Consider the following 25,427-nt stretch of genomic DNA (forward strand, 5'->3'; position numbering starts at 1 on the left):
ACCAGAGCTGAGTACAGGGGGACAATCACCTCCCTAGCCCTGCTGGCCACGCTGCTTCTTATGCAAGCCAGGATGCTGTTGGCCTTCTTGGCCACCTGAGCACACTGCTGGCTCATATTCAGCTGCCTATCAACCAATACTCCCAGGTCCTTCTCGGCCAGGCAGCTTTCCAACCACTCATCTCCCAGCCTGTAGCGCAGCTTGGGGTTGTTACGCCCCCAGATGCAGGACCCGGCACTTGGCCTTGTTGAACTTCATACAGTTGGCCTCAGCCCATCGGTCCAGCCTATCCAGATCCTCCTGCAGAGCCTTCCTACCCTCAAGCAGATCGACATACGCACCTAACTTGGTGTCGTCTGCAAACTTACTGAGGGTGTACTCGATCCCCTCATCCAGATCATCGATAAAGATATTAAAGAGGTCCGGCCCCAGCACTGAGCCCTGGGGGACTCCACTAGTAACCGGCCTCCAACTGGATTTGGCTCCATTCACCACAACTCTTTGGGCCCGGCTATCCAGCCAGTTTTTAACCCAACAAAGCGTACGCCAGTCCAAGCCACGAGCAGCCAGTTTCATGAGGAGAATTCTGTGGGAAACGGTGTCAAAAGCCTTACTGAAGTCAAGGTAGATCACATCCACAGCCTTCCCCTCATCCACCAAGCGCGTCACTTTGTCATAGAAGGAGATGAGGTTCGTCAAGCAGGACCTACCTTTCATAAACTCATGCTGACTGGGCCTGATTGCCTGGTTGCCCTGCAAGTGCCGCGTGATGACCCTCAAGATCATCTGCTCCATGAGCTTCCCTGGCACTGAGGTCAAGCTAACAGGCCTATAGTTCCCCGGGTCTACCCTCTGACCCTTCTTGTAGATGGGCGTCACGTTTGCTAGCCGCCAGTCGACTGGGACCTCCCGTGATAGCCAGGACTGCCGATAAATAATGGAAAGCGGCTTGGCCAGCTCCTCCGCCAGTTCGCTCGGTTCGCATCCCATCCGGCCCCATCCGGATGGGTTCGCATCCCATCCGGCCCCATCGTCTTGGGTACATCCAAGTGTTGTAGCAGGTCGCCAACCATTTCCTCATGGATAGCAAGGGCCACATCCTGCTCCCCATCCCCTTCCACCAGCTCAGGGTACCAGGTATCCAGAGAACAACTGATCTTGCTGCTAAAGACTGAGGCAAAGAAGGCATTGAGCACCTCAGCCTTTTCCTCATCTTTTGTAACTAAGTTTCCCCCCGCATCCAGTAAAGGATGGAGATTCTCCTTAGTCCTCCTTTTTGCGTTGATGTATTTGTAAAAACGTTTTTTGTTATCTTTAACGGCAGTAGCCAGATTGAGCTCCAGATGAGCTTTGGCCTTTCTAATTTTGTCCCTGCACAGCCTCGCAACATCCTTATAGTCCTCTTGAGTAGCCCGCCCTCTTTTCCAAAGATTATAAACCCTCCTTTTTCTCCTAAGCTCGAGCCACAACTCTCTGCTCAGCCAGGCCGGTCTAGTTCCGCGTCGGCTCATCTTTGGGCACGTGGGGACAGACCGCTCCTGAGCCATTAAGATTTCCTTCTTGAGGAGTGCCCAGCCTTCCTGGACTCCTTTGCCCTTCAGAACCTCCTCCCAAGGGACTCTGCCAACCAGTGTCCTGAACAGCTCAAAGTCAGCCCTCCGGAAGTCCAAGACAGCGGTTTTACCGGTCGCCTTCCTGACTTCGCCAAGAATAGAGAACTGAACCATTTCGTGGTCACTCTGCCCAAGACAGCTCTCGACCACCACATCTCCCACCAGTCCGTCACTGTTTGTGAACAGAAGGTCTAGCGGGGCACCTCCCCTGGTAGGCTCTCTAACCAGCTGCGTCAGGAAGCTATCTTCCACGCTCTCCAGAAACCTCCTAGACTGCTTTCTCTGGGCTGTGTTGTGCTTCCAGGATATTTATATCTCCTTTTATTTTTAGTAATATGCCTGAAACTGTTGCATTTTTAATTTGTAATTTGAAATTAGTTTTAACCTACTTTGATGTATCACAGGTACAGAAATAATTTGGTGCTCTGGCAGGTTATGTGTAGCTCATATATGCCACTGTTATATAAGTCTTAGTGTATATATATTATGTGGTTAAAGACGTGTGTAGTACTGTGTGTATCTGAGCCACCAAAGATCACCACTTTGCCACTGTTCAGATCTCATTATCACAGTGGCAGCTGCTTTCCCGTTCAGTAGCTAATCTTTTCACAGATGAATACAGTTACTGCAAACACAGTGAAGTCATCTAAAATCAAGGAAGGACTGAAGGCTGGAATTCCAGTATGTGGTACACAGCGAGTTCTGTTAAAAACTCCTTTCCCTTGCTTGTTCTGATATTTCCCCTCCCTTGCATCTTCCCAGTAATTCATAGTTTCATCATTCCCTATTGAGATAACACGGCATTAAGTCTGGATTCATTGAGTGTTTGGAGTAATTAAGCCAGTGTTTCCAAGTTTTGATAGGTGGCAATTAGCCTTTCTCCTCTCATCACAGAGGATCCCAAGGCACTGCTGAGCAAGCTGAACTCTGCATTGGTTTTCTGAGCAGCTAGTGATAGTGCATAAACCTTGCTTGTTGCTTGCTGCTAAAACAGTGCGCTTCAAGTGTGTTAGTGAAATTCAGTAGTCTACTTTTTCCCCTTCTGTGACTAAACTGCATATGTCATTTCAAATACGGTTTGTTTTTCAAAGGAAATCACATACCGCATACAGTAAAAAAAAAAAAAAAAAAGGCATTTTGGAAGAGGAAGCTGACAGCAAAAAGAAAAGGACCCGCCTGTAATAAAGGTGTAAACCATTTCAAAGTATCAGTTTGAGATGGGTTCATTTAGTCTTGCACAAATGTGTACAGATCTTCTCAATCTGCTTCAAACATGGTTGCTATCAAATAAAGTTTAAGCGAATTCTTTAATGAACTAATCTAAATGGCCATTGTCCAAGCTTAAATAAAAAAATGTTAGCCGCACAACCTAGGTGAGGTAGGATCAGTTCATGGGTTTTGTTTAGGGGAACTTTAAAGTTGCACAAGGTCAGTGTATTTCTTTATTTGCTCTGTCATGTGTACTGCCTCACCTATATGGCAGCTTCTGGTCCACAAGCTCCTGCTTTTGAATTGGGATTTTACGGTGTTTAAAATTGAACATAATAGCTTACACACCTGTGCTGCTGGAGCCTGACTGTCCTGGTCACTGGATTGCAATTGCAGTTGTGAATGTGTGAACAAGTCAGAAGACATGTGTTCAACAATAATAGGATTAGTATTAGGAAGCTGAGCTCCTTTATCTCACGACCCAATAAAACACCCATTGTTTTAGTGGTGTTTGGCATTTTTTCATTTAAATCAGATTTCTATGGAGACTCTATAAAACTGTTATGGGAATGTAAATGAGATTAAATTGATGTTGCAGTTCTTTATTATCTGAGCTGTTGAGATTCAACACCTGAGCTGGTCCCTTTGTAAGTAAGTGTGAATAGAAAAAGCAATATAAGAAAGTCTGAGACTTTAGAAGAAAAATGCCCGAATAGATTTGGTGGCAGTTCATGACTGAAGAAAATGATACAGACTTTGTGGTGGAAAAGCCATTGTTCGCATCTGTTAAATTGGCTTTATCTATATTAGTTTGCTGTTATAACACAAAGAAAATAGAGGTGGGCTTTCTTTTTTTTTTTTTCCCAGAGATAGAAATGGATTTTTCCTTGCTGAAGATTTTGTTGTGTCTTATTCTATGCATTCTCTGTAGAAAGTGCTGAGCTCAAAGACTGAACATGTAATGGACTGAACAGTAGTACCATTTTCTGCTTTAAACCTCTGCTAGTAAGACACAAAGTGAATTTTCTACCAGAATGGAATTGGTTTTCAGTCATTGTCATGCATTTGTCTTTCAGCCTGACATCCCTGCTGCGAATGGCTTTGTCTGTGGACTCGGCTTTGTACCGTTGGCAGCGACTAGGAGCCATAAGTCTCTCCCAGACTGTACCAGAATCAACCCCACTACTATTTTCTGCCAGAGATAGATCAAAAGTCAACTTTAACAAGTGGAGGGTTGTGTTTCCGAACAACGGGAGACAGCAGAGAGACTGGGACCAAGCTTCTAGGTTTTATTCTGGAAACAAGATACAGACTACAAAATACACGTGGTTTACTTTTTTGCCCAAAAATCTTTTTGAGCAATTTCACAGGTAAAAAAAAAAAATCATTCAAGGATGCATGGCATATAAGAGTTGTCTCTGAAACAGTGATATTGGAGCATGACAGAGAAGGGCTGCTTTCGTAGGTGCCTTGTTTCTAAAATTTAGGTGATGATTCTTTGGAAACAAATGTCACCTGATTTATACTGAAATGAAGATTTAAAGCAAACAAATGCTAGGTACCCTAACCTGTGCTGTGGCCAGATTTACTGCTTGAATGCTGGAGCAGTTTATCTGTAAACATTTCAAGTTTCATTTCAAGATAAATAGTAATAGTAGTGTCATATCCATCTCTGACTTTTAAAATCTTTATATTAGATTTATACCTTCATAATTTGATCTTTCCATTTTCCACATGTGGAATCCTTTATGGATTCCTGATGCAGGCAGTTCCACAATTTTGAACACGTTTTCTATACCAACCCTTTTACATTGTTGTTGGTGGGGTTTTTTTTGTTTGTTTGTTTGTTTTTGTTGTTGCTTTGTATTGTGTTTTTGTGTGTGTGGTGGTGGAGGAGTTTTTTAATTCTCTCTTTTTAATTAGCTTTTGAGTTTGTGTTTATTTTCAAGACTGAGGTGCTGGGGGATCCTTAAAGAAGTTTCAGCTCCTAGAGATTAAAATAAAAGTGTTTATAATGCATGGAAATTTGGATGTATGTATAATATTATGAAAATATATAACTCAGCATTTTCTAAAGAAAAAATAAGCATCTAAGTTAAATAACTGATTAATCTATTCTGGCAAAGGATGAGGAGGTTAGAGATGTGAAACGATTAATATTCCTTTGACACAAAATGGGGGAATTGCATCAAGAAAAATAGAAGTTCTCATTTCTGACCACTTTAATTTCTTTTGTACCTTTTCAGGCTAGCTAATCTTTATTTCCTCTTCCTATTGGTTGTAAACTGGTTCCCACAAATAGAAGTCTTCCACAGGGAGATTACTATGCTGCCTCTGATTGTGGTACTGCTTGCCAGTTTGATTAAGGATGCTATTGAAAACTATAGAAAATACCGATTTGATAAGATGACAAACTCCTCTAAAACCAAGGTCTATGACAAGTAAGTATACTACACCAATTATTTTCCTTGTTTTTGATGTGGTGGAAACTGCTCATCTTGATTTTGCAGCAGTTCCCTTACTGACTCATTGGAGTACAGTAAGTTTGTAAAAGGTGATACAGAAGAGTTTCTTTCTGCTTTTGAAAGTGCCTCGTTTAACTCAGTCAGGGTCATCCTGATATCATTGAAGTTTTATTTCATATCACAGTACTGTGTGCGATACACAGGTTTTCATTCCAAGTTTCCAAACCAGTCTGCCAACACACACGTCTTCTCCAGGTTGCAGAAGGATCTGGAGGAAATATGAAATGTATCCAAGTCTGGAAAGGATCACTGGGGCTGTTTAACACATTGAAAAAACGTCTTTCAGAAGTTTCCTGCTAAAATCATTAATACAAAAATTAATAATCAACTGCATTCAAGGTGAAGCATAACCAGGAACTGAAAAAAAAATTTATAGCATTTCCAGTAAACACAGGTGATCAATACAACACATTTTCACTCTGGAGATGGTACAACACCCACTTGCAGTAAACTATGATGTTTGCCCAGTACTGACTCAGAAGGAAGAAATATTTTCATGCGCAATTCTTATTGCAACATTTTGATTTCATCAGAGTTTCTTGTGCAAGTAATAACTTGACATGAGACTGCCTAGCTTGTCACTACATAATGCAATAGTGCTTTGCTTTAAAAGAAGTTTAAATATTTGGGTCTCTTCCTTTTTTCACTTCTTCTTAAGCTCAAGCCATAGAGGAAAAATTACTATGGCTAGTACACATTTATTAGCTCTCTTGGAAATTAAATCTCATCTAGGCTGACCACTTAATGTGGCAGTGGCACAGAGTCCAATGGGGAAAAAGAAATGGGAGGCTGGAAGGGTTACTGGGTGAGAAAGGGACACTTGGGAGTCCAGAGGTGGGTCTGTCAGAGAAGGATAAGGCTGTGGGGCAATCTAGGTAAACTGCCCTTAAATCGTTTATGTATACTTAAAATTCTCACAACTAGGTTTAGTTGGTGGAGGGGGGGAATGTGTTTGTTTTAATAATCCATGTTATGGGTGTGAAAACAAATAGTAGATAGAGGAGGTGGAAGAGAGGAATACTGTCTGTACAGAGGCTTATAGTTGGCTTCTGTTGACTTCTGTACGCAGAGCTCTGCCCATTACCTTTGAACTTCCTGGCAGCTCACAGGCTTACAAAGTGATTCAGGAACGCTTGGAGTGAACCGTGAAAATTGTATGTACAATTAGGCTCATCCCTGTTCTGTGTTAAAACAGAGACACTTCATGTGAGCAGACACATGATGCCAGGGAAATGCTCTGAATGGAGCCTCCGGGCATATTGTAACAGGAATAACAAAACATTCAGGATGCTTTTGTCGTGTATGACGTGCAGGCTTCCCGGCAGGCTCTAGGACCCAGTGTAGCTGGGTCAGGATGATACCTGTCCCTGGGCAGGTGGAGGTTGGAGCCGAGTGAGAGGCAGCCGTGGGCTCCAGACAGCTTAACTCTTCTCTCCGCCATTTTGGAGTTTATCTGGACTATTGAACTCTTCTAACTTTGTTGGTATTTAACTTGAGGCTACTTTTTGAGAGGAAAACAAGATGTCAAGGAAAAGTTTTCCAGGCTGCTTCTCTAGGATGATTTGGAAAAAACACTTTTTCAAGGAAACCTGCTGCCGATGTGCTGCTTCAGACACAGAAATCCAAAATGAAGAGCTGGAGAAGAGAGGAAAATTAAAGAAAAGAAAGAAGAAAAATGAATATAAACGAGTGATCATCTCCAATTTGTCCTTTGGAAGTACGAAGTGGAAGGAAAATCCAAACAGATACTATGACTCCAATAAAATCAAGACAACAAAGTATACCATCTTGACTTTCTTTCCTAAAAACATCTATGAGCAGTTTCACCGCTTTGCCAATATTTATTTTGTGGTCATTGCGCTGCTGAATTTTGTGCCGGTGGTGAATGCTTTCCAACCAGAAGTTTCTATGATCCCGATTTGCATTATAATGGCCATGACAGCCATTAAAGATGCTTGGGAGGACTTTCGGCGGTATAAACTAGACAAAGAAATCAATCATATGGGCTGTTACATTTACAGCAGGTGGGTTTTGTACAGCTTTTATTGTGAAAAATGTTGGCTTAAGATCTTTTATCAATGGTGATTTTGTTTTTTGTTTGCTTCAGACTATTAAAAAATGCCTGCTAGAAAATCACAGTGATTAAGAAAATGGAGAAAAGTCTTGGTAACTAGATAACACCTGATATTTCATACAGGGAAAGATATTTCTGTTTTCTTTAAACCGGGTGTTCAGACTGGGAAGGAAAACTTGAGTTTCATGGTATTGGAGTGGCTATTGGCCTCTTAGACATAGTGTGCAATGAAAACAGGTGCTTAAATAACTACCAAGCCCTGGATTTCTAAGAAATTTTCAGGAGAGCTTAATTTTATCAATATAACACAGAACAAGATCTGCACAATCAATATAGCACAAAACAAGATCGGTATAGTACACAACAGTAGCACAGAACAAGATCTGTCAAGCTAATGTGTCCTTATTTGCATCCTTATATGCCAAGAAACTTTTGAAAACTGTAGCCCTTTGAGCTACTTTGAATTTTATACTCCGAATTGTAGGCTTGCTTTCAGGTGTATTTCATTTATTATTAGGTTGTATGTAAAATAAAAATTGTGTATAAACACATTTTAAAGATAGGAGATAGTAATGTATGACTCTGGTCATCTCTAAATGAAGTATCTATAAGCACCTGTGCCTCCTTCAAAATGTTTCATGACCTCTTTCTTTTAGGACATTAAGGAGTTTGAAAAATACGTTTTAATGTATCAAAACTGTTCTCTCTGCAAAGTAGAAAATGACTTCTTCTTGTTAAAATATCACAACAGTTTGTCAGAAGAGCAAAACTTTCCATTTCCCTGAACGTTGCTTGTCATCCCTCACATTAATCATCAGTATTTTATATAATGTACATTCTTACAAGCAGTATCTTGCAGAACTCTGGCTTTTTGTCACCTACTTCTGTCATTACTGTTTGTTTCTCTTGCATGTGTTTGCCAGGGGTTTTTTTGGTTTTATACCCTGCTGGTTAAACAGGGAAATAATGGATTTGCTTGTTCAGTGGCTAAACTTATCCCCACATATAGATAATGATTTGTCAGAAACAAAGTCTCTCCTCTTTTTGCAAACTAGTCTGGAAAAGCAGACATTCTCCAAGTTTCTAAATATTGTTCATCTAAGATTTCTTTTCTGTTCCACCATGAAAACTACCAATAATTCTTGCTCTTTGGGTGCTAAAATTACCTCTTTTTCCTATATTTCAGGTTGCTATTTAGCTGGAATTTTTAATCTTTCCAGTGTTTCATTAATCCATGAGGCAATGGATTATTTGTTAACCTTTCTTATTAAGACCAGTATGACAGAGAATAATAGGTGGTACAGTAGGTACTAATGGATAGATCTGCATGGGATTCTTACTTCCTCTTGACATAAAGCAGCCATGCTAATTTATATCTAAAAGATTTTTACCATAGGAATGTGAGAAGTGGGGAGTATGATAAAAAATTGTTTGTATAAGAGAAAAATGTCTATTATGGATTTACGATGTACATACAGATCCAGATTCAAGTTGTAGCCATGAGTACTTTCATATACAGAAACTTGACATGGCCCATCTTAAAACTGATCGTCCCATTCCATAAAAAGGACTTTGATCTGTGATGAAATATTGTGTAGTATCTTGTATTTTAACCAGAGTTTTATGGTCAAAACCAGTGCTGTAAGGGAAAGGAAAATAAGGAGGGCTTCAGACTGTACCATTTATGCTGTCTGGAAGAATCATGGATAATTGCAATTGCCATCACGTCTGTAGTTACAGCTTATTATATCATGAATAATTTTAATCAGGCTTCTGTAGTGCTTTGGGAAGCTGATATTTCTTGTTCTTCTTGCTAGCTGCAAAGTCATGGAAGAGTTTTCTTCTAATTTTCTTCCATGTGAATCATCTGCTGTAGGTAATTTTTTAACACAGGTGAAAGTCTTTTTCAAAGCACTGTGAATCTTGTTAATCTTGTGGCAACTAAGAATTCTTTTTAATAAAACAACTCATCTTCCATCCTAAGATGGAAAATTAATTAGATTTGAAGTCTTGCAGAGTATATTTCAGTAACAAGATCTCTGGTTCCTATTTCAAAAGACATACAAAGGGAGAGCTCTCTTTTCTGAAGACTGAATGTTCTCCAAAACTTTCTTGAAGACTGGGGCAAATGCAGTAACTTGGCTTCCTTCAGCACAGAGCGAAGAAAATTGAATTCAAGTAGACTGCCCTGTAAACACATTACTTCTCATTTTCTTTTCACAGAGATCAGCTGGAATGGGTAATCTAGCCTGCTAGTTAAATGAAGGAAAAGACATTTCAAGTAGCATACTTAAAGACCGTTTAATTAAAAAAAGTGGAGACAGTAATATTAGAGTGTCTTGGGGAGATGCAATAGCTTAGATCTGGTGTTTGATTGTGGACTTTCTGAATCAAAGGTTTTTGGAAGCATAATAATTGTGTACAAGCTGTTGTGCTGCCAAAATAAATCACACAATACCAAAAGAAGAGAACTAAAAATTCAGTTGTGGATGGTACAGACTTATATTTAATTGTTTCCTTTCTCGTGGTATCCTTTAAAATATAGTTGGTCTACTTTTAAATTTTCCTAGCAATGAGGTTTCCACTATTACGAAATGTGATTGTCAAAGCATCTTCTATGATATTCTGCTTTGTTATCCCTCTTTAATTGCTTTAAAATTCCTCAAGTGACCTGGCTTCATGCAACCCTAATTATTCTTCATCCATAACAATCACAGTCTTAATATATGTGTAATTTTTAACATGTTAGCTTTGTTACGCCCAGACACTTTTTAGGTAAGATATGTATATAGATCATACTTTTCATTTTGTCAGTCAGTCCCTCCAAACCTACTTTGGTTACTTTTCTCTGAACTCTCTCCAGTTTGTTATTAACTAACTAACAGTAGGGACCAGCACTTAATGTAGTATACAAGCCTGTAAGTGACTAAAAGCCAACAGTTACTAAAAGCTATTATTTGATTCTTTCAGAGTTCTATAATGTTCAAGAAACTACTTGATATATAATTAACCTATGGTCTGGGGGTGATATACCTCTAGGATTAAGCCGTAATAATTTCCAAATACTCCATAGCATCCAGACAGGATTGTAAATTGATTTCACACTTTAGAAAATTAAACCTAAATTTTTCTGACTATTATCAATAGACACTCAAATGCAAATGCAAGGACTTTGCACAGTGCAAGATGTCAGAGCTACATGCTTGACTAAATGCACGTTCATCTGGCAGCTGCACCTGTAAAAAAACATTATCTGAGCTGTTCAGATTGCTTAATTTTAGGCACATAAACTCAGATATCTGAAATAGTGATTCAGAGAAGCCTAGTGTATGTTCCTTGAATGATCTAGTGGTGTTCTCAGATAACTAGTTAAGGCAACAGGCATACTAAATGTTGAGAGACCCCCATTGTACTCACTGTAGAAAAATTCTTCGGTTGCTTACAGACCGTGTGGTTTTCAAGTAGCTCCCACAAGCATCAATCTCCTATTCCATTGTAGGCCCACCTAGTGTTTGTGTCAATAAAAAGTCAGTCTGGCCTTTGTTGTTATTCTTTATTTGCTTAGTATAAGGTTTTAGAACATTTAAAGACTTCTGCATCACCATTAACTCTGGATTAGTCCTAAAGCAAGTGATGTTGAAATAAGAGAAAAACAGAGACCTCATCGCTGCAATGCACAAAGTCAGAAAGGCCAGCAGCTGGAAAGCTGAAAATGACTTGAGCTAGATTCACCAGTTTTAAAGAGAATTAAAATACTGCAATTGATTTAAATTTCATAATTCAGTATTGTAATTTATAAGGCAAATGTTAGATTCATTGTATAGGAAGCCTCTGACAGCAATGAAGACCTGCTTGTCTACCAGTTACAATACATATAGCATACTTTATATTTTCTTAAACTTGGGATAGCTGAGTAGTAAAGAGGAAGGCTGCCTTCAACCTCCTTCATATGCTCTGATCAATCAGACCTGAAAGGAACAGAGATTGCACCTTTCCTGGATGCTACCCATGTCAGGAAAGAAGGTGTGGTTGGCCAGGGAAGCAGCAACACAGAGGTCTGCAAGCTTAAGTACAGTCTGGGAGATAGCGGAGAATGGCAGGGAATGTGCTTGCAAACAGGAATAGGCCTGTTGTCAAATCCCAGAAGTGAAAGAAAAAAGGGCAACATTTCTCTGGACCCAGGAAACATCATATGCAGCTCATTCAACCCAGGGTGAACCCAAAAGTTTTTTGAGAAGAAAGCAGGATGAGAGGAAAACACCATCCTGCCAAGGGCACAGTAAGCAAAAAGAGGTTTTTTGCCAACACTTCCATTTAAAGTCTTGTTCAGCAGCACTGAGTTTTCAGTTGTTAAAGAACCTTTTCTTTCTGCTTTATTATTTTTGTTTCTAACAAAGCATAACTTTAAAGACTAGGAGCCTGCTGGAGGCTTTAGTTGGTTCATTTTATACACCAAAAAAAAGAGTCTCAAGCCTCTGGTCTGCTTGAAGTCCTATCACCTTCCCTCAGGCAAAATTTCAATTGATTTTCTTGGGCACAGCAACATCAAGGCTTCTATACCTCAGTGGTTCCTCCTCTGAATGGCGGATGAATATAATCAACTGGAAGCTGAAGATTTGGCTTCATATCCCGTCTTCCACATGGCTGAAGATGCATTCCTAAGACAGCAACAGAGAAAGAACTTGATCAATTTAAACTTTTTTTTTCATATAGAAGTAGAAATATAAATAAGTTACAATAACTGCAGGATGATTATCTGCTATATTACTGCAACTCACTTTCCTTCAGCAAAGATCCAATGCCATTCATTTGCTTAATGCCAAAAATGAGTATATCATTCTGTGGGGGGGGACCACCACTGGCAGCAGGCACTCATTCTGTGCTCTGTCATCCGTATAGCTTCTACATGTCCTCCAAGTAGTATGGAATTTTTGTATCTAGTTTAACAGTGGATACCTGAATTAACAGTGGGTGTAACTGAAGGTAAACAGTGCCTTCTGTTTGTGCAGGCTGATGAATTTCTCGGCTTCCAGTGACCTGAGAAATTGGTCTCAACCAAGAGGATGCTCCAGTTTGTTATATGCCACCATGCAACTGCTTGAAAACGGTGGTACCAAAATTGTAAGAAATAGTTAAAACGTGAGTTTGTCTTATGCTGAGCATGGTGATTGTGTAGTGAAGAGATGTGCGATGTAATGAGCTGACAAAATGCAAAATAAAAATGTCTAGTTTCCAAGATTAAGATAAAAGTTTCCTCAGAAGCTAATGCTAGTGATTAGCAGTCTTTAAGTAACTGGTCAAAGAGCAGTGAGCTAGTGGATCTCATCAGTCACTGCATATCGCTACAGTAAGGATCCTTGGGCTCTATGGAAGAAAATCCATAAATATATAACTAATGTTACCACAAGTTCGTATATTGCTTTATTAGAGCTTTTTTTGAGGTCTATTACCTGCCTAGGCATTTAAAGGTGCTTCACAGAAAAGATGCTCAATGGTTTAACCAAAAGCAGCTGAAGGTAATTACTAAAGACAAAGCAGAAATAAATGAGAATCTGTTGTTTTGGCTCAGATACCTGCAGAATCATGAGATTGTAGCATTAAGTCCTATCTTACCTATCTTATTTTTTAAAACACAATTAAATCCTGGAGAGCAGCTGGCTCCTACCATGTGACTTAAAGATGCTACATGGTTATGTAAGGAGATGTCTATTGGAAAAGCTGATTTAGGCTGTGGCTTCCAGAAACTTGGTAAGATTAAAGGAGTCCTCAGAAACCAATGCCAGTGATTACTGGTTTTTAAGTAACAGATCTTGGTTTTACCTATTCACTCCAGCTAGTGCCTGCAGAATTGTAGTAATAGCATTTTGCTCTAGGAAATATTCAAAAAGAAAAAAATAGGTTTTCCTAAATACATTAATCAATAGCTTACTAAAAGAATGTAGTAAAGTCTAAGCAAATGTGTTCTCAAAATACTTTTGACTTCTACTTGATTGTGTTTCTTCATTTGGTGTATGTCATTATAAAATCGAGATAGAGATGGGAAAAAAAGTAAGTTAAAAGAAAGGCAGAACATTGTGTATGAACATGTAATACATTTCTAAGTTTCTGGCACTTAGTTCAGTTTGCTTTACTTTAGCATTCCACATGATCTTGGAATGATTACAGAAGTTGAATATTGACTTCTTTTATCATTGAAATAATAACATCCATAGTAGGATGCTATAGATAGTTTTAACACAAAAAGTTAGTATCTGTTGCTAGCATACAGGAATTTGTAACACCAAACTGGTGTAATTAAAAAATGTATTTTATTAGACTTTAGAAAAATTTAATTCCCATTATCTCTAAAAGATGCTCATTGCTATCTTACTGCATTACTGGAATCCTGAGGGAGTGTTCCACAGCTATGGAGGGGAAAGGTTATTACAGATTGCTAGGTCTTGTTACAGGACTGACTGCTGCTAAATGATGATTCATTGATGCTGCTGGGCTGATGTCCACGTCACAAAATCAGCCTTTCCATCTACAAATGATAGTAACATGGCAGAAGACAGTGATGAATCTGCATGGACAAAACAATACTTCTGCTCAGATACAGTATTCCTGAGCTGGAGTTATTAATTCAAGCTGTGCTGTACTCTAGCCTATGGGCAGGTTTCAGAATCAGTTTCCCTCCAGTCTAGTGCCTTCCTCAAGTCCCAGATCTGCTCCTTTGTTGTCCTTTTTTCAAAGTTTTACGGCAGTAGCTCCTAGCCTTGAGATCATGGCCATGAAGTGGTGCTAGAAAGCATGTTGTGGGGATTTCCATATAAAAGCTGTTAAAATCTTCGATAGTGTGTTCAATTTCTATTTGCAAAAATAATCTGTAAAGTATAAATTTCTGTGTAATTCTGTTTACTGTGTAACATTGAGAACATCAGAGCATTAGCATTTTTTGATAAAGTGATACTTGAGAATATAACATTCTAGAGAATTTATATACAATAAATACAATTGTAGAGAATTTACATACAATTACAAACATACAATTGGCTTTGTCTATATGTGACAGTAATTTTTTTTCCAGAGTGGCTGGTGTTATAATCTAGTGGCAATGTACAGGGTTAAAGGTAGAGCAAATAATGTCTTTGCTTCAAGCTGCAAAAGAAACTCACATGCAACTTTTAGGAATTCAAGGAAATAAAACTTACTGAACTAATTTGATGATATGATAGTTATGCATAATAAAGCTTTCTGAAGATCTTTCTCTCAGACAGTCTAGGACTCACAGACATCCTGTGGGATGCATATGAAAAAATACCTTTATTTAATCTCCTCTGCAGAGCAGAACAATATTTCTTTATTTCCTCCTATTCACCATCCTGCTTGACCCAGTTTTTGTTTGAAGTTCATTTTTATTGAATTCAAGAATGTAAAATGATATTGTTGACACAAAGTCAATAATTTATTCATGTTCCCCCACAGTATCTAACTACAGCAGGCTTTCTTATATGATCCTTTCTTCCCAGAAATGCTTTCATAAAGTCCACTCAGTTCGGTCCTACTGGTCATATATGATGAGTCCGACACCAAATTCTGGCAGACTGCTGTGACTATTCAAGGCTGTCTCTTTTTGTCTGCGTTACCCTGTGAGGGATATTGTCATGCTACCCATTATACCAGGAAGCAAGGGAACTGTTTTTAAGTGTGTGGTTGATAAATTGACTGGTAAAGGAAAGAAGGTAATGGGAAACTTTCATCCTAGATCATAAATCTGACGTCCCACAGCCCTGATGCCACGTGCAATAAGATTCAGGCTTTCAGCTCTCTGCCTATAGAAAATCACCACGTTTTGTTTGGTTTATTGCATAAATGTGTTTGTCTTTTATATGTTTCTTGTCAGACCATCTTAGATTTATGAAGCTCTTCTGTTTATTTAGCAACCGAAGCATGTGCTATGAACTTTAATCAAAGAAGAGAGAAATGGGCAGTGTTCCCAGTTACAGGAATTGCTGAAAGGAAACTGCTTCATTTGAAAAATCTTTCTAGGCAACTGGGCCAATGTTGCTGTGGGGTGTGAGAGTTTCCTTGTGAAGTATTTTTTGTTCTTTTATTCATTGGTAATTCTTGGCAAAGTTTTAGAATACCTTTATAATGTAGGAAACTTACTCTCACAGCTCCAGCTAAATAGTTCTTTCAGGAAATAGAGCTGTCTACAAAGAAACTGCTTCTTCACCGAATTTGATGTTCATTAGGAGAGAGGGATGCTGTTCACCTGAATGCAAGAATGGAATACTAGCAATTTATACTAGCTAAACAAGACTTCTCTAATGTGAAAGAAGTCATTTGGCTTTTCTGACTCATTGTCTCTTCTGTAATTAGTGAACGGACAGAACTTGAAGCTGTGTGCATAACGTTAGGTTCATAGGGGATTATTGAAAAAATATTACAAATCTATGATTTCTATGGATTATTTTTATTAACTTGTTGTTTTTTTAGGTTGATGTAGAAGATAGTCAGCTAGGCAAGACCTTTCTATAGCAGAAAGCAGTGAGCAGAAAAAATCAAAAGCGTGTTCCATAAATATCAGAATTGTGCAAGAATTGACGTAGAGAGAAGTAGGATTGCCCTGCAGAAGTTCTAGCAAACAGTATATGCAAACTATACGTGACATCCATATGTCTAGGGTAGCAAGGCAACCCATCTGCTTGTACTAAACTGCTCCTGTAATCTCTGAGTGTTTTATGTTTTAAACAAACAAATTAAGTTCTCCTGGAAAAGCATTTGATATGGGAAGGATTCCTAGTTGCTTAGTGGCTTTACTATATTAACATTATTGTCCACTTTGTAGAGCAATAAATATTCAACATGTACCTGCTCAAATATCTTTGAAATAGAAACTGGTCTGGAATTATTTTTTCTATTTTTTTTTGAAAGAGCAGCAATATCAAATTAGCTTACAGCAGACTTCTGTTTATCAGTGTGATCTTTTTATGTCTGCTGTTGAGCAAAAGAAACAATGAAATGCATATAAATAAAGGCAGAAGAATGAACAATTCATGAATGAAAAATTAATGTAAAAACGAAAAAGTATTTGCTACAAGATTGCTTAGCAATATTTAAGTGCATCTCACATCTACCACTAAATCAGTTTATACAGTTAGGTTTGTGGGGTTTTTTTGTATGTTTGTTTGTTTTTCAGCCACTGGGAAATGCACAGAATTTAACTGTACACATAACCTTTGCAGGAAGTTATTTCATTTTGCTTTACAGATAAGGATGTCAGCCAACTGCAAGGGATTGCCTGACAGCATTAGGGCTGGCTCCCCTATACAGAAGACCAGGAAAGTAGGTTAGCAGGAAGTATTGGCCTGACTCTGAAGCAATGCTTGGATGTGTGCCTTTGAATTGGAGCAAAACATTTTATCTTCTGTATCAATGCTCATGAAACAAGCACTTAATTGAAAGACAGTATTCTTCAGGCAATAAATGAGGATGATTCAAAACTTATGTAAAAATGGGACTGAGTCATTACAAAAAGCCTTTTAGTGTGCATCTTGAGCATTTGTGTTATAAGCATTTTCGGTCTTACAGAGGGAAGACCTAAGATGATTCAATTATTTGTATTAAAAATAATTTACTCTCAAAAGTTTAGAGGAACTGGGCTGTTGTTTCCTGTGCAGTTTTCTCATTCTAACTAACTAATTCTAAAGCTTATTGTGCAGTTCTCAGTTTGCTTAGTTGATGAAGAGCAGATGAAAGATTAATTATTGGAAAGGTAATGTCAGAAAATGCTATATCCCAAACCATTGAACACTAGTTTGTTGATGAAATAGTAATTTCCTTTCCTTGAACCCCATGGCTGTTGTTTTTTTTCTTTTTTTTTCTTTTTTTAAATTTAGAAGCTCTTTGTTTCTTGCCCTTACCTTTTCCATTAAACTTGAGTTCCAGTTGTTTTTTGTTTTTTTTCCTCTTAATATTAAGGAGCATTTGCATGCTGTTCTACCTTTTGAAGATGATTTTATGTCCTAAGCTCAAGACTCGAAATTAGCTTTTGAGAATTACAAATTGAAGAGACCTGAAGCAAATAAGGCTGTGATACTGGTTTATTTCTTTCAGGGTCTATATGTTGATGATGGAAAATATCCGAGACCTAGTCGTAGTCAAAACCAATGAATACGGTTGGAGAAATGTCTGAATTTCTTGCATAAGATACTTTAAAATACCTCTTAGTCTGAGCACCTTTCTAGTTTTACGGTGGAGAATGTAAGCCTAACACTAGAACGAGAAATTTTGTTGTAGGTTTTTTTTATTATTATTATTTCAGGTAGATATTTTATTTTGAATGAGAGATATGGTAAAGTAGTACTATGAAACTGTCTAAAGCAGTAATTTCTAGGTGTTCTGCTATCTCTCTTAAAAAATTACAACGGTGTGCCACCACTGGCCTATTTTCTTTTATTGAAGCCCTGTTAACCAGGGGGCCTGCCTTCCTAATGTCACCATTTACCCATGATGTTTTTTTAATGCAACAGGAAGGACCGTGCCTATGTTGAAAAGTGTTGGAAAGATGTACAAGTGGGGGATTTTGTGCAGCTGCAGTGTAATGAGACCATCCCAGCTGATATCCTCTTGCTGTACTCCTCTGATCAAAATGGGATCTGCCATTTGGAAACAGCAAACCTTGATGGGGAGACAAACCTTAAACAACGACGAGTCGTGATGGGGTTCTCTGGCCAGGTAAGTCTACTGAAAATGCAGCCCATGCAGACAGGGGTTGGTCTGAGCCCGTTTGCACCGCAGCTGCAGCCACAAAGTGCAGCAGTTTTGATGGGCTGGTTTCTTCAAGACACCTGCAAAAATTTTTTGCTGTTACTGCTAATGCCCTGGGCAGAAGGCAGCACTTTGTCCCAAAAGTTCTCTGTTATTCTTGGACAGGGATAGCTGTATAAAAGGGAAGATTTACCTCAGACGGTAGTTGCCTGCAGGAAACTGCATCAATGGATTCCTAAGAGACAATACACAGTACTCAGGTTTGCTACTGAAGCAAGTCTTTCCTATGCATAAGCCATCCACACCCTGCAAGTAGTCAGAGCACATCCCATAGAAAAGCTGCTATTACTGAGTGAATTATTTCTGCATAGAAATTGGAAGACAGCTCGTGCAGCCCTTCCAGAGTGGCTGTATGCTTCTTTATGGATTTTGCTTCCCTGTTGCAGCTGATGTACTATTGCTCTTTCACCAGGCAGGTACACTTACAGGTAGGAATTGTTCTGGCTGTTCAACAGGCTGATTGTTCAGCTGGCTACTGCACCAATCTCATGTGGGCATTCTTTATATATGAGGTTTTCCATTTTTTCTTTTAGAGGCTGTGCTGTTACACAAAATCCAAACTTTTGCCTCAGTCGTTTATAATATGAAGAAGTCTTCTTTCAAATCAGAAAACACCCATGTGCTGTATTATGCTTCAGACCAACTGTTCGTGTTTTTTTGTTGTTTTGTTTTGTTTTTTTAAGTTTTGGAGTCATTATTTAGATAAACTGTGTGCCCAGAAGTGTTTATACATACGAAGTCTTGTTACATAGGCAAAGTGGAATGCATTTCTGACCATGGTGATACCCAGTGCTCAGGAAGGTCAGAGCTCAAATAATCATTATATTACCCTGTTATTTTAAATTATTAGTGTAAACAGTATGTTGACTAAAAAAACCCAGTGTGCTAAATAGCATACGAGCTGGTTTTAGCGTGCCTGTCTACTACTACTTCCTTGTTCTTTGAGCTTTGTTTAATCTTGTGATTTAAGTGCTCCATAAAACTTCTCAGATTTAATTACATCTATAAAGTGTGACTCTTTAAGGAGGAATGAAATACGTATGAACTGAGGTTAGTTCTTTGGTTTAGGATATGCTTAGGAATATTGAATTCACATAACTTTAAAAGACAGAGATGAAGGAAGCTGTTTTGTTGGTTTTTTTTTCTTTTCTTTAAGCCATTTTCTAACTTGAATTTTCTATAGTAAAATTCTTGTCATCAGAAGAAAATGTGTTGAGAAGAATCATCTTTCTCTACCCCTTTCTAGCTAGAAACCTATTAGGTTGTTCAATGAGTAATGAGCTCTCCATATTCCTCTTGCATCTTGCCATTCTCCTGTTGTACAAATATTTATAGGATAACCAAATAAGTATTGATTTTTCTCTTGAGTTTACTGAGTTGAATAAGATTCAGCAATGATCTTAAAAGAGACTGTAAAAATATTCAACCATGTGGGGCAGAAGGCATACAAAATGCCCTGATATCATCAAGCTTTTATTTTTCCTCCAAAATTTATTTTTTAGATCAGATTCTCTACTTGTTTGTGCTTACATTTTATTTTGTATGTATATGTATAAAATCTATGTATTGCTCAGAAAAAGAAGAACAGGAGAGAGAAAATAATTTAAGAATTAGAGCACAGTAAAGAAAAAAAAGAGAGACTTGGGAACTAGCACTGTGAGGAATTGCTCTTGCAGTCTGCCAAAGCTTTTATGAATTTCAATGAAGGATTCTTAAGATTTGAATTTTCTGAAGGAGTCTAACTTCTGGAATTCTCTCTTGCTTTAGAAGAAGGTAGGGAAGCACAGCAGCAGACCTGATTTCCAGTTCTGAATCTCCTAATGGGAGGAGTTTAGATTCAAGTGGTTTTTAATTCTCTTAACGCTTTTATTACACAGCAATAATGATTCTCTTTCATGTTTCTCGCATCCCATTCTTATTACATGTTCTTGATCTAAAATGAAAGTCTTCTGTATCTTTTCAGCTGAGAAAGAAAAAGTTATGGCAATCGTGTACCTTTCATGTTGTCAGCTTTCTGGACTGCTTCACGCAGCCGAAAAGCAAGCCGGTTTCCTTGAGTAAGGGAAATCAAGCAAAAGTGTGTGTCTTGCTTCAGCTCCCAGATCTTTTTCAGTAAGCACTTAGCCTACGAAGCTCCTTCTTGATTTGTCTCTCCTGGCACTTAGGACTCTTTCTCCCCCCTTCCTTCTTTTGGGACTTTTGTTTATTTGTTTTGCTGTTAGTCTGTTTTAGTCTTATTTATTTGACTGTATTCAAATTATTCAAGTATGCGAGTTCTTATTTTGTGATCATGTATTCCTTACCAGTAAAGCAATTTTTCTAATATATTTCAAAATCCATATTAACATTGAAATTATTTTCAGCTGATCTTGCTTTTGGCTGAAGGCTGTTTTGATTCATAAAGAATTTGAACTTTGTTACATTTACCTTAAATGAAGACAGGTGCATTTACTAACCAGCATCTGTGTTGTCTTGTCCAATACACAGCATTTTTTTAATTTAATTTAAGGATTTGTTAATCCAGCAAAGGAGATCTGCTATAGTGTGATAATGCCCTTCTGAAAAAAAAAATTTACATTATTTTTTGCAATTAAGTTTGCTTATGGTGAAATAGATTTTTGTTGACAAAAAAAAAAAGAATTTATTTGTGTGCTATTTGAGAATTTAAAAATTAAAACTATAGGCAGCTTTCGCTCTTGGCTGCACCGTCTGGCTGTGTATGAATCCAAGGGCAGGGTTTTACCTTTTATTTATTTATTTGTTTGTTTGTTTGGTGAAGTGCATTTACCAAGCCCATTTGTGTTAGTGTTTAGCATTTCAAGTACTCTTTGTATTTGATGCTCACTCCCAGTGTGTTTTCTTTTGCAGAATACTTTATTTGAACCAGAATTTTTCCAAAACACCATCATCTGTGAAATGCCTAACAATGATCTCAATAAATTCAAAGGGTACATGTAAGTATCTGTAACCCACAAGTTCATTTTGTGTCTTAGCTTTAATATTTCACTTGGGGGAGATATGGAGGGAAGCAACATATTTTGCAGAAATTGATTGACATCGCTATTATCTATTCCTGAACTCAGAAGTCAATATAAAATGTAGACTGGAATCTGGGTTTTAAGGCAAGGCAGGACTGAGGCTTGACATTGAATTTGCAGCTGTTTTATAAAAATTGTTCTCACAAGGCTTCAGCTCTTTTCAGAATTCAGATATATGTGCATTTATGTTTGACCTGAGGGTTAGGCTAAGCTAGATGTTAAATCTAAATCCTTCTTTATGTGTAAAGATATCTGGCTGCATGGGTTCTGATGTCTTCATATTTGTGGCCACAGGGAAAGGGTATCCGGGATCTAACAAACAAACCGGATTTTCTTCTGGACGGAACGCAAAAGACATCACCAAAAATCCTAATGAGCCAATGCATTAGTCTAAAAAAAAGTGCTTTTTTTTGAATGTAAACATAATTGTGTGAGGAAAAAGCTGCATCCTCTGTTCCTCATGTTCTTTCTTTCGTTAAATAATTTTGGGATAGGCATAATGGGGAAATCTATACTAGCAAATTCAGCAGATATTTCCCAGGCTACAAGATCAATTTGTATGGTACTGCTCGTGTCCTAAAGTTCTCTTACTTTTGAATACAGGGCAGCTGCTTCCCAAGGGCCTCTCCAGAATAATCCTTGATCCATGCTGATTCCCACACCAGGGAATTGTCTGAAATAAGCTGCTGCCCCAGACCAAATGCATTCTCCACATCATGCAACAAATTTAAAGAATTTAACTTGTATGAATGTATCAGCATGCCTGTACACGCCCTGACTTTTTTAGGTTTACTAGTAGCTAAACTAATAGTTAATGTCTCTGCCAGGGCACTGTAGAGAGCGTTGCATCTGGCATAGCTGCAAATGGCCAGATCCTCTGACATCAGTAAACCAGCAGATCCTCGCCTATCAGCCCTGACTGTTCCTAACCTGGTCTTGAGAATTTATGCCCTGTAAGAATGATGTGTCTAATAGCAATGTCATTCCCCTCTACTGTGATATCTTAAAACGTAAAAACAGGTCAAGTTTGTATTGATTGCTGGCTGTAGTTGCTGGCTTTGAGGACCGCTGGGTATAATCTAAATCGAAGCAATCGTTCCAATTAGCCTGCTGTAATACAGCACAAGAGCACTGAGATTATATAAATGTAGGCAATATGTCACAAGAAAACACAAAAACACACCGTTAGGACCCAGGACTGGCTTCAAAATCTTCGAATCTCTGTTGAAAGCCTGTAACAGAAATCTCTTTTGGAAATGTATATTATCTCACCTGCTTGGTGCAATAGAGGACCTTTCTCTCCCTGATTCAGGGATAGATGAAAGAATTTTCCTTGGAAAATGCATTTTTTTTTCTTTGGTCTTTTTTAATAAATTATTGATCATCTACCTCCCTGCTGTAAGACTGTAGCAGTACAGAACTCTCTCTGCTAAAAATGATAAGAACTTGGTGATGTCCATCTGACATGTCCTGGCCACAGCAAATTCGGCTCAAGGGGATGCAGGAAGGCTTCTGTTAAGTGATTTCACCAAGGCTAAATCTAGATTTCCAGAGAAAGATGTTTCTGGCATTATTTCTGAAAATGTGTTAACAAAGACAATTGAATTAAAATTTATTAACTAATAGAACTCCACATATAGGTTACTTAAATCTCATTGCACCAAAGCCTGGGTTTCATATACACAAAATACTCCGTAATCACTCCATCACTCCCCTTATGTTCAAATGCCAGTGAAGACAACTGAGCATCTGTAATTTGAAGGTGCTTTGGAAATCATACGCCTCCACTCCAGCTTACAGCAGTGAGCTTCTCCTGCTTTAACACTGCAAGCCAGAGCTGCCTTACAATCTTCCTCTGCAGACTCTTTAAGCAAACCTATTATTCTGCCAGCTTGTAGGTATTTGGCACCTCAATGTTTTTACTCATTTTATGTCATGTCACGTGCAGCTGCAAATAGGCATAGGATTGTACATAGCCCTGAGAAAGCACCTAACCTTGCCTCCCATTTAAGTAACGCTGCAGTTTACTGGTAAATGCAATGCTAAATATCCAACAGAAAGTAGGAAAAGATACATATTCTGGAATAAGACTTTTCTTATGCTGGTACTTAAATAACAAAACCAGTTGGAGTGACTGAACTGAAAAATCTCAGTTTTTGTAGAGATCTCAGGAGAAGCCTACCAGAATGCATAACAAAAAACTGTGATGAGAAGTAGCTTTCATTTTCAGAGGGAAGTAACAAGTTGCCTGCCTGATGGGGTGCTGGCCTTACAATTTCCATCAAATTTTTGTTGCTCTCTTCTACTAGCAGAAGGATCTGGTGTGTAATGGGACATCTTCAACCAGGATGAAAAGTCTTATAAACAGCGTGAGAGTGAGGAAGAAAGCCTCAGCCTAGATACTTTTCAAGTGAACTGAGGTTCAAAGATGAGAAGCCCTGCGGTGGTTGGTAGAGAGACCTCTTGCAGGGTGCTGATACATTCATCTGAACTTCTACCAGCAGGCAAAAACTGCTCCACTTTCTGACAGAATTTAAACTGAATTAGGTTGCACAACGTATCTTGGTTTCATTTATGAGATACTGAATTCATCACGTAAGGTACTAGGTCAAAGCCAAATTTCATCCTATTGATATCATAATGCATACAAAATGTCAATGGGCTTTTAGAGATGCTTAAATTTCTCTGTAACTTCTTACTGGAGTCTTTACTGAAGCTGAGTGAAATACAAGCAATGTAGGGCCTTCGCAGTTCCTTGGTTTCAACTTGAATTAGACATGCATGCAGAAATTTTGTTTAATACTGTTTCAGAACAGAGAAGGACATAGCTTTATTTTACTTTCTTTTTTTTCTAGGGAAAAGCCAAATAACGAACGGATTGGTTTTAACATTGAAAGCCTTTTGCTTCGTGGATGTACAATCAGAAACACTGAGGTTGCAGTAGGAATTGTTATATATGCAGGTAAAAAGTACTTTCTATAGTATTCATAGAATTTCCTTGTAAATATCCTTAAGTAAATATGCGTAGTCTAGCATCGCACCACAATTTAACATTTTAAGAACTGGTAGTACAGAGGGAAGAATACATAACCTTTTGAAGTAAAGGTGTTACTCATCCATCTCCAAAGCCAACAAGTCCTGTACTGGGTCTCTGGCAAGTGACAGTATACTTGCGTATGTCAAGTATCTTGCTACACTTATGCAAAAATGTCTGGTCAAGTCAAATTTGATAAGGTGAGTTTAACTCTCAGCTCTGCAGCTCTGATTATAATGATAATTTCATTGGTTATAAAATCTATACTGCTGCCCTAAGAGGTGTCTCATTGGCTCCTCAGGGCAGAAACTGATGCAGTTAAAGATCCACCCAGCAAAAAAAGTAGGTTAGTTTTCATCATAAAGCCAACTGGTGCCAGTGCCAGCACATGGGAAGTAGTAGAAAAGCAGCTGGAGGTTACAGAAGAGGTGGCAGCCCCACAGGTTTGTGCTGACACAGACAGTGTGTGTCCTTACAACTGTGCATTTCATGCAGTAATCTACATGAACCATGCAAGACAGTGACAGTGCTCAGATCAAGCGCAGCAGTGCCAGGTTCAGCAGTGGGTCAGCTCATTTTTTTTCTCAGCTTCTTTTGCCTTTGGAATGTTACCACCACTTCTATTCAGTAAGCACGATTTATCATTGACTTTGTTGGCCATGCCCTCTTCTGCTCCAGAAGCAGCCTATTGACTACCAGTGTATCAACTCCTTATGCCCTCTTTATTTGTTGATGAAATAAAAGTCAGGTTAAAAACAGTGATTAACATCACTATTGGTTATTTTTACCTTTCTGGAAGTCATGTCACCTGTTGTATGTCTAACCAGCAGCCTGGAAGGCCTCAAGGCTGAGATACCTAAGAGAAAATAAGTCACCATTTTTGCAAGAGTCATTTACCTTACATTGACCTCCACAATTCATAATATTTTACCTAACAATCAGCCATTTTATTTCATTGCTATGGAAGTAGACTTTAAATGGCTACAGCTCCCAGATGTTTCCAAAATAGCCTTCACCTTGTAGGTCTTTCAACACCTGTCTTTCTGAACATCACAAATGAGGATGGTGCCTACCAGAACAAGGAGGAGTGCCAGACAGAGGAGGATATCACTCATTTTTTTG

General features: G+C 38.5%; 1 protein-coding gene across 12 annotated transcripts in view; it reads left to right on the forward strand.

Annotated features, from left to right (window-relative positions):
- ATP10B (ATPase phospholipid transporting 10B (putative)) overlaps positions 1–25,427 on the forward strand; it is a 156,107-nt gene that overhangs the window by 97,857 nt on the left and 32,823 nt on the right. For 7 of the 12 annotated variants that reach the window (XM_080554977.1, XM_080554978.1, XM_080554968.1 and 4 more), the window contains 5 exons: positions 3,899–4,192; positions 5,069–5,263; positions 17,936–18,140; positions 21,102–21,187; positions 24,127–24,233. In XM_080554977.1, the coding sequence (XP_080411103.1) occupies positions 3,918–4,192; positions 5,069–5,263; positions 17,936–18,140; positions 21,102–21,187; positions 24,127–24,233 (868 nt within the window). In that variant the 5' untranslated portion in view covers positions 3,899–3,917. The other 5 variants (XM_080554971.1, XM_080554969.1, XM_080554973.1 and 2 more) reach the window with 4 other exon arrangements.

The sequence above is a fragment of the Anser brachyrhynchus genome (genome assembly GCF_964034855.1).
Source record: "Anser brachyrhynchus genome assembly, chromosome: 14".
NCBI classification, from domain to species: Eukaryota; Metazoa; Chordata; class Aves; order Anseriformes; family Anatidae; genus Anser; species Anser brachyrhynchus.